The 14,513-nt window shown below is 41.0% G+C and overlaps 1 protein-coding gene across 3 annotated transcripts in view; it reads right to left on the bottom strand.

Moving 5' to 3' along the window:
- The window catches only part of TRAPPC9 (trafficking protein particle complex subunit 9), a 568,190-nt gene that overhangs the window by 518,498 nt on the left and 35,179 nt on the right, over positions 1-14,513 (bottom strand). For all 3 annotated transcript variants that reach the window (XM_047842486.1, XM_047842485.1, XM_047842487.1), the window contains one exon: positions 171-292. In XM_047842486.1, coding sequence (XP_047698442.1) covers positions 171-292 — 122 coding nt within the window. The remainder of the gene's footprint in view (positions 1-170; positions 293-14,513) is intronic.

The following is a 14,513-nucleotide window of genomic DNA, read 5'->3' on the forward strand; positions in this document are numbered from 1 at the left end:
TCAGAAATAAAGAAGTGTTTTAGTATATAGTATCATGCATTAGACAATGATACATGAATGCTTACAGAACCAAAGAACTGGGATGTACTGCAGTATTTCACAGTGTAAACCAGGAGCCCCGGATTAAAACAACACAATTATGTAAGGGATTTATGAAGCAGCAAAATCACCTTGCTGTAATAGGAAATGGCCTCCTTATATTTGTCAATTATGTCCTCAGGACTCAGACAGTTCTTAGCACGTCCAATTTCAGCACTGGTGTCGGGATTTATGCCATTGGTTGTGAGGGCACCTGCAAACCAAAAGAAAGAAAAGAAATAATCTTTTGCTTTTTCTGTCTTGCTTCTTTGTTTGAAAGAGGGGCACAAACCAGATAAAACTTAAATACTCCCTACTGCAATTCGAATAATGATGCTGTTTTTTAAACCTTCCTAACTCATATACCCCCTTCCTGGCTCATATACCTCCTTCCTGACTCATATATCCCCTTCCCAGCTCATATACCCCTTCCTGGCTCACATACCCCCTTCCTGGCTCACATACCCCCTTCCTGGCTCACATACCCCCTTCCTGGCCCACATTACCCCCTTTCTGGCCCATATACCCCCTTCCTGGCTCATATACCCCCTTCCTGGCTCATATATTCCCTTCCTAGCGTATATATCCCTTTCCTAGCTCATATACCCCCTTCCTAGCTTATGTATCCCCTTCCTAGCCTGTATATCCCCTAGAAGTCTTACCATCGAAGCACCATATGAAATGTTAAGTGACTCAAAGTAAGTTTTCCTCCCTGTTGAAATTTTCTGTTAAAGAACATGGAGTGCATTATAGAAAAGTACCGTGTTCATAATAACCAGCTTAGGCATCTGGAGGACCACGCCAGTGGCGAGCACTATCTCACAGCTCTACACTCTGAGTGCCAGCAGGAGGCCACACTGTCTCCTCAAATGACCACCAACTACATGAAAGCATTTTCTGAACCGTCCAGCCCTGAAGAAACAGAACTCATAAATGCTAGGATCCTTTCTGTGGTCGTCATTGTCTATTTCTGGCTGCCTATCAATTAGCAGAACCACCTAATTCCCCGGCCATCAGACCAATGTGGGGGAGAGTTCTGGAGAAATCTCCATTTACAGAACATAACCAACTACACATGGAACTCGGACAGGGAAAAAAAAAAAAAAAAAGGATGAAGCAGTTTTTGATTTCACAGAACACAAAAGCGACTCTCCCAAGCCTCGGTAACAGGAACAGCTGGGCTCCTGCTAAGCCGCTAGTTTATCACCGGGACAAACTCTTCAGGCCTTCACGCCTGCTGGGGTCTCAGGCACGGGGCTGCTGCCCATCCCGACAATCCATAGGACACAGGCGTGCCTCTCAATGCCTGCCCCACGCGTGCCAGCTTGTCTCCTACCCTTGCTTCTGACCTTGGCCCCATCTTCTCACCTGCTTGTTTGACATTCTGTTCTTCTCTAAGCTGTCTCAAATGCTTTTGGGAACAAGACAGAAGAGTAAGTGGATAGAAAGACAGATGGACAGGTGACAAACGGACAGAAAGACTCCAAGAAAAGGGAAACAAAGAAAATTTCCTACACAAAACCCTCCTCTCGTTGGGGAAGAAAGAACCACCACAGGGGACCAGGAAGAGGCAGGTGGCTTAGGATCTTGTTTCCTCTGGGTTTTGTGAAAATCACAGCAAGGGATGAGAGGGTAGAACTATAAATAATAAAAGAAAAGGGCATGCTCGAAAAAACCTAAAATATACATTTTTTAAAGAACAGATTCCAATCACTGAGGCCCAATGACACAATTCTTGAGTGCTACAGAACTGAGAATTCCACCTCCGAGCCACAAGACACCCCTCTGGAGCAATGAGCACTTACACAGAGTGGCTGTACCATCATCACAGCCAAAGATACGTTCTTTCGCACTGAGAAGGACTCAGAACCTGTGCTAACAAGGACTCTGCAGGTCCTCACTCACAACCCCCAGCCACTCTAGGAAGAAGGCACTCCTAGTGTATCTCATTTCCGCGGGTGATGAAACAAGTCCTGGAGAGGCCGAGTATCCTTACTAGTGTTCAAAATTACAGAGCCAGTGACTCCAGGGTAGGATCCGAACTTGGGCCTACATTTTCCACCACTGTATGGTTGTGCTTTGCATGTTTTCCTACATATAATACACTTATTTCTGGCTAAAATATTTAATAAGTAATAGGCAGTCTTGATTTATTTAATAGGCCCTAACAATTTATCTTTACGTCCTTAAATTCTACTCTTGTCCCTTGAAGAAAGGGAGGGAAAGATAAGAGGGGCCAGAATGAAGCGGGTCCTTTGCTCTTCATATGGTACCTCCTCTCTTCCAAACAGTACATGATCAAGACGTCTCCAACCAGGAAGAAGGAGGAAATGCCCCTCCATCTTTTACAGAAATGGCACCACTGAAAATGAGGGTTCGTTCAACGATGACCTTCAACGCCAATACGGGGGGGGGGGGGGGGGGGTGTACACGCCCACACCACAGCCCAGAACAGCACAATATGTCAGAAACTAACAAGGGCAGAGCTCACAAAACAGCTTAGTGGGTCACAGCGAGTTAATTTTGTTCAATAAAAGAATAAGAAGCTCTAAAAATACTAGTATGCGATAGATGCAATCTTTCTTGACATCTACAAAGTGTCAACAGCCCGCACATAACGTTAATGTGGACCAGTGGAACCAGGAGTCATCAAGGCTATAGCCTGGAGTCTACAAACGGGAAAAATCAACGAAACAGCCAGGCTGACAGCCAGGCTGGAGGGGAGGAAAAGAGAGAACACAGTTAGGAAAACGTGGGCAGAGAAGTTGGGAAAACAACATAATCACACGGGTTCTCAGGTATCCATCCAACCATCATCCATTCATCCAAGAGACAGGGAGAGAGTTACGGAGTCCGCTTGCGTGCAAGACTGCGTACAAGGCACAAAACCGGAAAGGCAACAGACACAAAGGAAAGCAAAGCAGAAATAAGAGGGCATAAAGCAGAGACAAAGGAGGCAGGGGACAGAAAGACAAAACCGTGAGAGAGAAGAGAAACACCGGTGTTCAGAAAAGGCAGGGGCCAACTGGCGCGGTGGAGATGCCGGCAGCGGTGCTGGGTCACACCTACAGCCGCTGTCCTGCTACAAAGGAAAGCCCCGCAACGTGGATACTCCGCCCCGTCGGTGGAGGGACAGCAAGGGAGACAGTGCCGCCAGTAGGTCTGGATGTTACACTGGGCGAGCGCATAGTGAGCTCCCCCAGCACGTCAAAGACCGGAGCAGACACGGACCCTTTTCATCAGTAGTACTGGGACGGACCCCTGGATGGCCATTTGGAAAAAGATGAAAACAGACCTCACACCAAACACAAGAGTAAATGCCAAATGATCTAGGATCCAGATATAAAACAGAAAACCATAAAAGAAGTTCCACAACATAGGTGAATTCCTCTAAAACCTGGACAGAGGGAAAGCTCTCTAAATATGATGCAAATCCAAGCGCAATTTTAAAACACTGATAAATTCGGTTATGTGACAATGCAGCAAAAATACCACAAAGGAAGCCAAAACATAAATGACGGTCTGAGAGAAAATAGCTGCAATATATATCACAAAGGGCTAAGAGCGCTAATATATAAAGAGGTCATAAAATTGAGAGACAAAAAGCTAAAAGCCCAAAAGAAAAAAATGAGCCAAAGATACGAGCAGACAATTCATAAAAGACAAACACAAAGACGGCCCTCACCATTTAAAAAGACGCTGGATATCACCTGTGGTAGCAGGCATCGCTTCTCACTCTTAGCGAGCTGGCAAAGCGTAAAAAGTCAACAAGAGCTCGGCTGACAAACTCGTGGAGAAAAGGCACCCTCCTGCACGGCTCCTGGGAGTGCAAAGTGGTGCGACCCCAGTGGAGGGAAATTTGGTAAAATCTAGTAAGTGTGTCTATACTTTTTAACCTTTTGACCCAGGAACTCCATTTCTAGGAATTTATGGTGAAGACACAAGCCCAGTAACACAGCAGTACATATGGATGAGGCTACTCACTGCAGCAGCACCTGCCATTACAAAATGCTGGAAACCAAATGTCCATGCAGAGGAGACGTGAACAGAATATGGCGCAGGTGCGTGCACGCGCACGCATGCGCACGCACACACACACACACACACACACACACACACACACACACACACTGTGTGTCACAGCTGCGGAAATGGATGAGGAAGATCTCCACAGCCTGATAGGAATCGATTTCCAAGATATGTTGATAAACAGAACAAAAAAAGCCAAATATAAAAGAATATATGTCATATGCACAAGAAATAGAAATAAGAACATCTATCTGGGTTGTTTTTTTTTTTTAACAACAACAACAACACACACACACACACACAAAACACAAATAACCCCTACAAGAATGAAAAACTAGGAACAGATGAGATTAGTTACCTATGGGGTAGATGGGAATCAGGTGGGAGGGATAAGAAAGGCAGTGACCCTTCTCTGGATATAACTTTTTGTAAGGTTTTGACTTTTAGAACCATGTTCATGTTTTATATAGTGGTAAAAAAAAAATCAATCAGTAAAGATAGGGGAGCCCTATAGGCATACAAGCAGAAACAAATGAGCCTAACGGTATTTCAAAGTAATTACACAATTACATTGACGGGGAGATGAAAGAACAAACCCAATCAGCTTCTGATCACAGTACCTTCTACATTTACCCTCAGTATGAAGACAAAGAGAGCACAAACAATTCTCAAATTTTACCTAAAGGTTTGTTTTTGTAGTGATATTGGTTAGTAATTCTGACGTTCTATATACTGTGGGACTGAGAAGATGAGTGCACACTGATAACAGTGGGAGCCAGATTTCCCACTGTCGAGAAGCAAGATATGAATATAGAACAGGGAAAAACTAGAAAGATTCCTTGGGGTTTGTTTGGGTGGGAATTAGAGATCACAGAGTATGAACTCTAGATGACACTAGGAACTTCTCAAAGGGTGTAGAAGCAATAAGCCCATTTAGTGCCCAGGTTTTGGTTTCTAAGTACCATTCACCAACAAAAGGAACTAGAACACTGGAGAGGAGAGTCTGATTTCAAAGCTGGGTCAGGGAAAGTATAAAATGTACATAAATATCTCCATCCAGAAAGTAAAGAAGTGCTCAAAAAATGATGGGGAACTTATAAAGGATACCAGGGCCAGCTTGAAGAGCTTTCATTGATCAAATCTAGCCAATGGACCATATAATAAAGAATGAAAGCAATGGATTAGAACTCACTGAATAAAATAAAGATCCACAAGTCCACAGCAATGACAGATGGACAGACGGATGGAAAGATGGGAGGGAGGGGTGGTGGCAGGGGTGGATGAATCGACAAATGGGAGGGAGGAAGGAAGGAAGGAAGGAAGGAAGGAAGGGACAGAGAGAAGGACAGAGGAGCTCTTACTTGCATTATAATGCTAATAAGTGGATAAGTAATGATGAAGTTAGACCATCAACACTTGGCAACCATCAACAACTCAGGTAAAAATCTTTAGTAAATGCCAACTGCTATATAGAACTTTGATGAGAAATAGGGTATTTACATAGTCTCAAAGTGTTTTTCCACAGATCACTCATCAATCACAAAAAGGAAAATAGTTAACTTTACCCTGGAGAAACCTAGCCAACTCCACAAAGTTATCGCCAATAAAGGGACAAACCCACCTCACGGGCTCCCTGATACAATGCAATGAAGACAAAACACCCCTTATTCTGCATCCTTCACCCTAGCAAAATGCATAACATCATAATCATGAGGCAACTTCAGAAACCCAAACTAAGGAACATTCTATAAAATAAATGGTCTATGCTCTTCAGAATATCAGTGTCACAAAGGACACAGAAAAGCTGAGAAACTGTACCGGGTTAAATGATACTAAATGACGGGAAAACAAAATGCAATGTGTGAGCCTGAGCTGGATCCTGACTCGAGAGACAGAACTGCTGAACTACACCAGTTAGTACAACAGGTTAGTACAGAAAACTGAGTACAGTATTCTCTCAGTTTTCAATTTTCCGATTTTAATCACCACACGATGTTTTTGTATGTAAATGATCTTGTCCTTAGGCAACGCACTACCTTACTCAGGGTAGGGGCAACAGGTCTGCAACTTACTCTTGAATGGCCCTAAAAACTGTATATAGGCACGCAGAGTTCATATAATAAAACAAGTGGTAACAATGGTAAATCTGGATGAAGACAGTGTCAGATTTCTTCGCACTGTTCTGGAAACTTGAAATTTTTGGAAGTTTTAAGTTATTTCAAAATCAGAAGTTAAAATAATTATAATTCTGGTAAATTCAATCACAAAACAAGTCTATTAAAAACAGGATATGGGGGCACCTGGTTGGCTCAGTCAGTAGAGCAGGGAGGGGACTCTTGCTCTCAGGGTCATGAGTTCAAGCCCCATGCTGGGCATAGAGGCCTGGCCACCCAGGCACCCCAAGATTACTTTCAAACAAATAAATGCATACATACAGGGGCGCCTGGGTGGCTCAGTCAGTTAAGCATCCGACTTTGGCTCAGGTCATGATCTCAGGGCTCATGGGCTCAAGCCCCACATTGGGCTCTGTGCTGATGCCGGGAGCCTGGAGCCTGCTTCAGAATCTGTGTCTCCCTCTCTCTTCCCCTCCCCCACTCGCGCTCTGTCTCACTCTCTCTCTCTCAAAAATAAATACTAAACATTAAAAAGAAATTTTAGGGGTGCCTGGGTCGCTCAGTCGGTTGAGTGTCCGACTTCGGCTCAGGTCATGATCTCGCAGTCTGTGAGTTCGAGCCCCGCGTCAGGCTCTGTGCTGACAGCTCAGAGACTAGAGCCTGCTTCGGATTCTGTGTCTCCCTCTCTCTCTGTCCCTCCCCTGCTCGTGCTCTGTCTCTCTCTCTCTGTCAAAAATAAATGAACATTTAAAAAAAAATTTTTTTTGAGGTGCGCCTGGGTGGCTCAGTCGGTTAAGCATCCGACTTCAGCTCAGGTCACGATCTCGCGGTCCGTGAGTTCAAGCCCCGCGTCGGGGTCTGTGCCGACAGCTCAGAGCCTGGAGCCTGCTTCCGAATCTGTGTCTCCCTCTCTCTATGCCCCTCCCCCGTTCATGCTCTGTCTCTCTCTGTCTCAAAAATAAATTTTAAAAAATTTTTTTTAATTTTAAATAAATACATACCCACACACACATACATACATGCACACACACATATACGTAGCTACGTAAATAAAACCTAAAAACATCTTAATTTAAAATACAAAAAAACAGGATGTGTTTTTGTAAACACAAGAGCACTACAACATACACACTTAGGAATATAAATGAAGTTGGAGAAGATACATCACAGACCAAGATCATAGGCCACGAGCAGAACAGTGATTCTTCCACTCATAACATCCACCACGTTCCTCCAACAAGCCAGCCGCCTGGCTGGCGCTGGGAAGGGATGGATGCACTGCAGTGAAAACATCACCGCAGGGGCCCCATGATAAAAGTGACACTGTGACGACTGCCAGACCCTTCACAATGAACCAAGTCTAGCATGAGGATCTAATTTCTTTTCCCTGAAAAAGTAGAAATCCCAGAATAAGAACGGTGATATATCAAGAGAGTTAGAAACTGACTCAGGAAGAAATACTGAAGGAGTTGTGATTCTTAAGCAAGCGGAAGGAAGTTGGAGGAAGCATGGTAAAAATCCCAGAGCAGAGATAAGACCGGAAAAAGTCACTAGCAAGTAGAACCAGCAGACCTATGGAGCGCCCCACCCGACGGGAGCACGGGAGGGGAATACACATTCTTCTCAAGCGTACACAGAACATTCTCCAGGAGAGGCAACATGCTAGACCATAAAACATATCTCAACAAGTTGAAATGAACTGAAATCACACAAAGTACGATCTCTGACTACAACAGACTTATATCAGAGATCAAAAATGGAAGGAAATTTAGGGAATTCACAAATATTTGCAAATTAAATGGCACACACCTAAACAACCAATGTGTCAAAGAAGAAATCACAAGAGAGATTAGAAAATACTTTGAACTGAATGAAAAGAAGAGCACAATATGCCAAAAGCGGGATGCAGCAAAAGCAGTGCTTAGAGGGAAATGTATAGCTATAAATACCTACTCAAAAAAAAAAAAAAAAAGAAAGAAAGAAAGAAAGAAAGAAGACCTCAAGTCAACCACCTAAAAAACTAGAATAACAACAAACTAAAATCAAGGCAAAAGAAGAAAATAATAAAGATTTTTGTCTTTATAAAATAGAAGTAATTGAAATAGATCATTTTAAAAATAGAGAAAAATCTACAAAACTAAAAGTTGGTTCCTTAAAAAAGATAATAAAATTGACAAAATGCCCCCCAAAAAAGGACAGAAGAGTCAAATTACTAAAATCAGGGATGAAAGGGGATGTCTGGCTGGCACAGTCAGAAGAGCATGGGATTCTTTATCTCAGGGTTGTGAGTTCAAGCCCCACGTTGGATGTAACGATTACTTACATAAAGTAGGTAAACAAATAAATAAATAACAAAATTTTAAAAGGTTACAAATTAAAATAAAATCAGGGCTAAAAGAATGGACAGTACTACCAACATTAAAAAATAAAAAGGAGGGGCGCCTGGGTGGCTCGGTCGGTTGAGCGCCAACCTCAGCTCAGGTCATGATCTCACAGTTTGTGAGTTTGAGCCCCGTGTCGGGCTCTGTGCTGAAGGCTCAGAGCCTGGAGCCTGCTTCGCATTCTGTGTCTCTCTCTCTGCCCCTCCCCCGCTCATGTTCTGTCTCTCTCCCTCCCTCCCTCCCTCCCTCTCTCTGAGAAATAAACATTAAAAAATAAATTAAAAAAGAAAAATAAATAAAAGAAAGTTTAAAAATTAATTAAATATTATTTAATTAATTAAAATCAATTAATTTTAAGAAAGGATTATTATGGGGCACCTGGGTGGCTCAGTCAGTTAAGCATCAGACTCTTGGTTTCAGTTCAGGTCATAATCTCATGGTTCAAGAGTTCGAATCCCATATCAGGCTTCATGCTAATGGTGTAGAGTCTGCTTAAGATTCTCTCTCTCTCTCTCTCTCTCTCTCTCTCTCTCTCTGCCCCCTCCTGCTCACTCTCCCTCTCTCAAAATAAATAAGCAAACCTAAAATTTTTTAAATAAATAAAAAATAAAAAGGATTATAAGAGGATATTATGAATCACTGCGTGCCAATAAATTATATACCCTAGATGAAATGAGAAAACTCCTAGAAAGGTACAAGATACCAAAACAAACTGAAGAACAAACAGAAAAACTAAATAGACCCATAACAAATAAAGAGATTAAACCAGCAAAGTTTCTCAAAGAAAAAAAAAAAAAAAAAGCCCAGACACCAATGGCTTCACCAGTGAATTCCACCAAATGTTTAAAGAACTAATACTAGTTCTTCACAAAAAATATAACAGGAAAGAATATGAGCCATTCTATGGGCCTGACACCAAAATCAGAAAGACGTCAAAGCTACAGGCCAATATCTCCTGAATACAGATGCAAAACTCATCAAGAAAATAATAGCAAACTGAATCCAGCAACATTTAAGATGATTCTACAATAAGACCATGTGGTATTTATCTCAAGACTTGTTTAACACACAAAAATCAATTAATATAATACACCCTATCAGCAGAATAAAGGACAAAACCATGATCACCTCAAAAGATGCAGAAAAAGCATTTGACAAAATTCAACATTCTTTCGTGATAAAAACACTCAACAAACTGGGAATAGAAGGGAATAAATAAAGAACATCTGTGAAAAATCTATAGCTAATATTATACTTAATGTACAAAACTAAATGCTTCCACTCTAAGATCAGGAATAAGCTAAGGATGTCCCCTCTCACCACTTTTACTCAACAAGGTACTAGAAGTTACAGCCATGACAATTAGACTAGAAAATTAAAGGCATCCAAATTGAAAAGGAAAAAATCCTATTTTCAGGTGACATGATCTTGCATATAGAACATCCTTAAAAATCCACTAAAAAAAACTATTACATCTAATAAATGAGTTCAGCAAGGCTGCAGAATTTAAGAGCAATACATAAAAGTTAATTGTTATTTCCACACATTCTACACACTTGCAATAAACAATCTGAAAATGCAATTTAGAAAACCTTTCTACTCACAATCATTTCAGAGAGAATAAAATATTTAGGAATAAATTTAACCCCCAAAAAAGCATAAAATGATACTCTGGAAACTCAAAATACTGTTGACAAGAATTAAAGAAGACCTAAATAAATGGAAAGACAACCCTTGTTCACGGATCACAAGACAATATTCTTTCTCTTAACTATGTTTTTATTGTTTATTCATTTTTAAGAGAGAGAGCATGCCTGGGCGAGGGGCAGAGAGAAAGAGGGACAGGGGATCTAAAGCAAGCCCCATACAGGGCTCAAACTCACAAACTGCAAGATCATGACCTGAGCCAAAGTCAGACACTCAACGAACTGAGCCACCCAGGCACCCCAAGACTTAATATTCTTAAGACGGCAATACTCCCCAAATTGATCCAGAAATTCAATGTAATTTCTACCAATTGCCAGCTGGATTCTTTGCAGAAATTAACTATCTGAATCCTAAAATTCATAGGGAAGTTCAAGAGACCCATAACAGCCAAGACAAATTTGGAAAATACAAGGGGCGCTTGGTGTGGCTTAGTTGGTTGAGCATCCAACTGTTGATTTCGGCTCAGGTCAGGATCCCAGGGTCATGGGATCAAGCCCCATGTCAGGCTCCGCACTGAGTGTGGAGCCTGCTTGGGGTTGTCTCTCTCCCTCTGCTCCTCTCCCCTGCATTCTCTCTCCCTCTTTCTAAAATAAAAATTAAAAAAAAAAAATTTTTTTTTAAATCCCAGCTGGATTCTTTGTAGAAATTGACTAGCTGAATCCTAAAATTCATGGGGAAATTCAAGGGACCCATAACAGCCAAGACAAATTTGAAAAATATGAACACAGTTGGAGGACTTACATTCCCCAGTTTCAAAACCAATTACAACTTATCCCTAGGAGGGAAAGTTACCACTAATTTTTAAATTTATTTTCTTTACTTTTATTTTCTAAATTCTCTACAATGAACATGACTTTTACAACAAGGAAATATAAGGTACTTTTAAAACCATGCACACCTAAAATTGCATTAATTAATTATAAAGCAGTAGGGGCACCTGAGTGGTTAAGGATCCCACTTCCTCTCAGGCCATGATCTCGTGGTTCATGAGTTCAAGCGGGGCATCAGGCTTTCTGCTGTCAGCACAGAGCCCACTTTGGATCCTCTGTCACCCTCTCTCTCTGCCCCTCTACCACGCAGGTACGCGTGTGCCCTCTCGCTCTCTCTCTCTCTCTCTCTCTCTCTCTCAAAATAAACTTGAAAAAAATTATAAAGAAGTAAACAAATAGCTAGTGAAAAAACAACAAATGAGTACATTTAAGTTGTTTATAAATGTTAAATTTAAAAGCGCAAACAGGGGCGCCTGGGTGGCTCAGTCGGTTAAGCATCCGACTTCGGCTCAGGTCATGATCTCACAGTCTGTGGGTTCAAGTCCCGCATCGGGCTCTGTGCTGACAGCTCAGAGCCTGGAGCCTGCTTCCGATTCTGTGTCTCCCTCTCTCTCTCTGTCCCTCCCCTGCTCATGCTCTGTCTCTCTCTGTCGCAAAAATAAATAAAAACATTAAAAAAAAAATTTTTTTAATAAAATAAAAATAAAAGCGCAAACACATGCAGTTTCTACGGAAATCTATAAAACACTGAAATAAACCCATTTTCAAAAATTATAATTGAATAATAAAAATTCAAGAAATGAAGGAAAATCATATTTGACACACCAACTTCAGGTACATGGAGAGGAAAGGCCTAGAAATCACAATTCCTGTAACTCTGACACTAACTCAGTGTAATGAGAGGAAAATCTTTATCCAGGAGACGGTAGAATTCTGAGCATAAGACAGGTTAAACCCAGTACAAACTGCACTAGACAAAGTGATGATTTTTTAAAATAGAATTCTAAAGTTAGAACATTGTTGAAAAGCTACAAAAATGCTCTGAGAAGCAGATTGAAATAGAGAGGAAGTCTATCCTCACACCACATACAAATGCAAGCTTATATTTGTTTACTCACAGCACTAATTAGTTTACCCAAGGCAGAATATTTTAATTAAAACAAATAATCAATATTACACTTCCCTTGTCAAGTCTAGTTCATGAAATTTACTCTGCTATATAACCATAAAATGTCTTAGATTGATCTAAAATTAGTGAAAACAGCTTTGTATGGTTCATGGAATTCTTCTCAAAGTTCCAGGCTTTTCAAATAGATCTGAGAAGTATTTCTATGTTATCTTTTCCCTTGTGAAACAAACAACAGATACTGTTGTCAAAATTCTGGTACTACGGGGGTGCCTGGGTGGCTCAGTCGGTTGAGCGTCCGGCTTCAGCTCAGGTCATGATCTCGCGGTTTGTGGGTTCAAGCCCCGCGTCAGGCTCTGTGCTGACAGCTAGGAGCCTGGAGCCTGCTTCGCATTCTGTGTCTCCCCCTCTCTCGGCCCCTCCCAGGCTCATGCTCTGCCTCTCTCTGTCTCTCAATAATAAATAAACGTTAAAAAAAAATTTTTTTTTTAATTCTGTTACTATGGACGGTGATCATGGTCACAGTGTTCTAACTAATCTGCTGGACAAAAGGCACTGTCTAAACACTATAAGCAAACAAAATGAATGTAAGGAAGAGAGTGACCCTATTCTGGGAGACTTATAATCTATTTCAACACCAGGGGGTTGTTTCATTGGTTAGCAAAATGAAATCAACCCAATGTTTTCTCTGAATGCTCTGTAGTCATGACTCTACTTTTAGTGTCATGACTAGAAAAGCCTGAAGCACAACTTTCTTAGGTCAATTAGCAACAATCATCACTGGAAGCTGAGTAATGCAGAAATTCATTCATAGCAATGCTTCCACCTGCATTAAACCTAAATAAACCTACACTGAACTCTGCAAGGTGAATGAAGAGATGAGGTCCCAATGAGAAAAAAAAACAGTAAGAAATCAAATAGGCAAAGAGTTTTTAATAAATGATTTAATAAATGAAAGGAACAGAGTATGGTGGTTAAGAGGCCAGATACTGGAGACAAACTCATGGGTTTGAACTGCCACATCACCACTTACTAGCTGTGACCTTGAGCAGGTCAATGCACTTTTCTGCATCTCGATTTCCTCATCTATAAGCGAGGCATCACAACAGTAACTATCTCCTAAAATCTTTGTAAGGATTAGGTTGCTTTATATGTAAAGTTTATATACGGCACCTTATATCTTAGATATGACCGAAAAGCACAAGCAACAGAGAAAACACAGACACACTGGACTTCATCAAAATTTATAATGTCTCTGCTTCAAAGGGCACCATCAAGAAAGTGAAAACAACAACACACAGAAGAGGAGAAAAAATTTTTAAATCATGTATCTGATAAGGAAGCTGTATTCAGAATATAAAAAGATCTGTTACAACTCAATAAGAGAAAGACAAATAACTCAAGTAAAAAATGTTTGATAAAGGATCTGGACAGATATTTTTCCAAAGAAAATATACAAATGGCCAAGAAGCACAATGAAAAGATGCTGAGCATAGTTAGCTATACGGGAAACGCAAATCTCCAGGACAATGAGATACCACTGCTTGCTCACTGGAATGACAATAATCAGGATAGTAACAAGCACTGGTGAGGACGTAGTGAAATCGGAACTCCCCTATGCTGCCGATGAGAATACAAAATGGTACAACCACTTTGGAAAACGATCTCGCAGTTCTTCAAATAGTTAAATACTGAGTTACCACATGATCCAGCAATTCCATTTCCTAGGCTTACAGATAAGAGAACTGAAAACATTCACCCACAAAAACTTGTATGTGAACGTCCACAGCACCATTACTGATAACAGGCAAAAAGGAGAAACAACCCAAATGTCCATCAACTGATGAATGGGTCAACAAAAAGTGGTATATTCACACAGAATAATATTATTAGCAATGAAAAAAGTACTGATTCATGCTACAACATGGATGAACCTTGAAGACATTATGTTAAGTGAAAGCAGTCAGTCACAAAAGACCACATGTTGTCTGATTCCATTTTCCTAAAATGTCCAGAAGAGACAAATACATAGAGGCAGGTAAGTGAGCGTCTGGGATTGGGGGTGTGGAGGACGAGGCAGTGAAGAGTGACTTCTAAGGAGCACAGGACTTCCAGCTAGGGCAGTAAAATGTCCTAAGATTGATGTGGTGATGTGTGCACAGCTCTGGGAATACAGTAAAAACCACGGAATTGTATATTTTAAAAGGGTAAATTGTATTAAAGCTGTTTAAGAAAAAAAAAACAGCACCTTAGAACGGTGCCTTCACTGTAAGCACAAATTTCTTATTTATTTTTAAGTTTATTTATT

The sequence above is a fragment of the Prionailurus viverrinus genome, chromosome F2, assembly GCF_022837055.1.
Source record: "Prionailurus viverrinus isolate Anna chromosome F2, UM_Priviv_1.0, whole genome shotgun sequence".
Classification (NCBI taxonomy): Eukaryota; Metazoa; Chordata; class Mammalia; order Carnivora; family Felidae; genus Prionailurus; species Prionailurus viverrinus.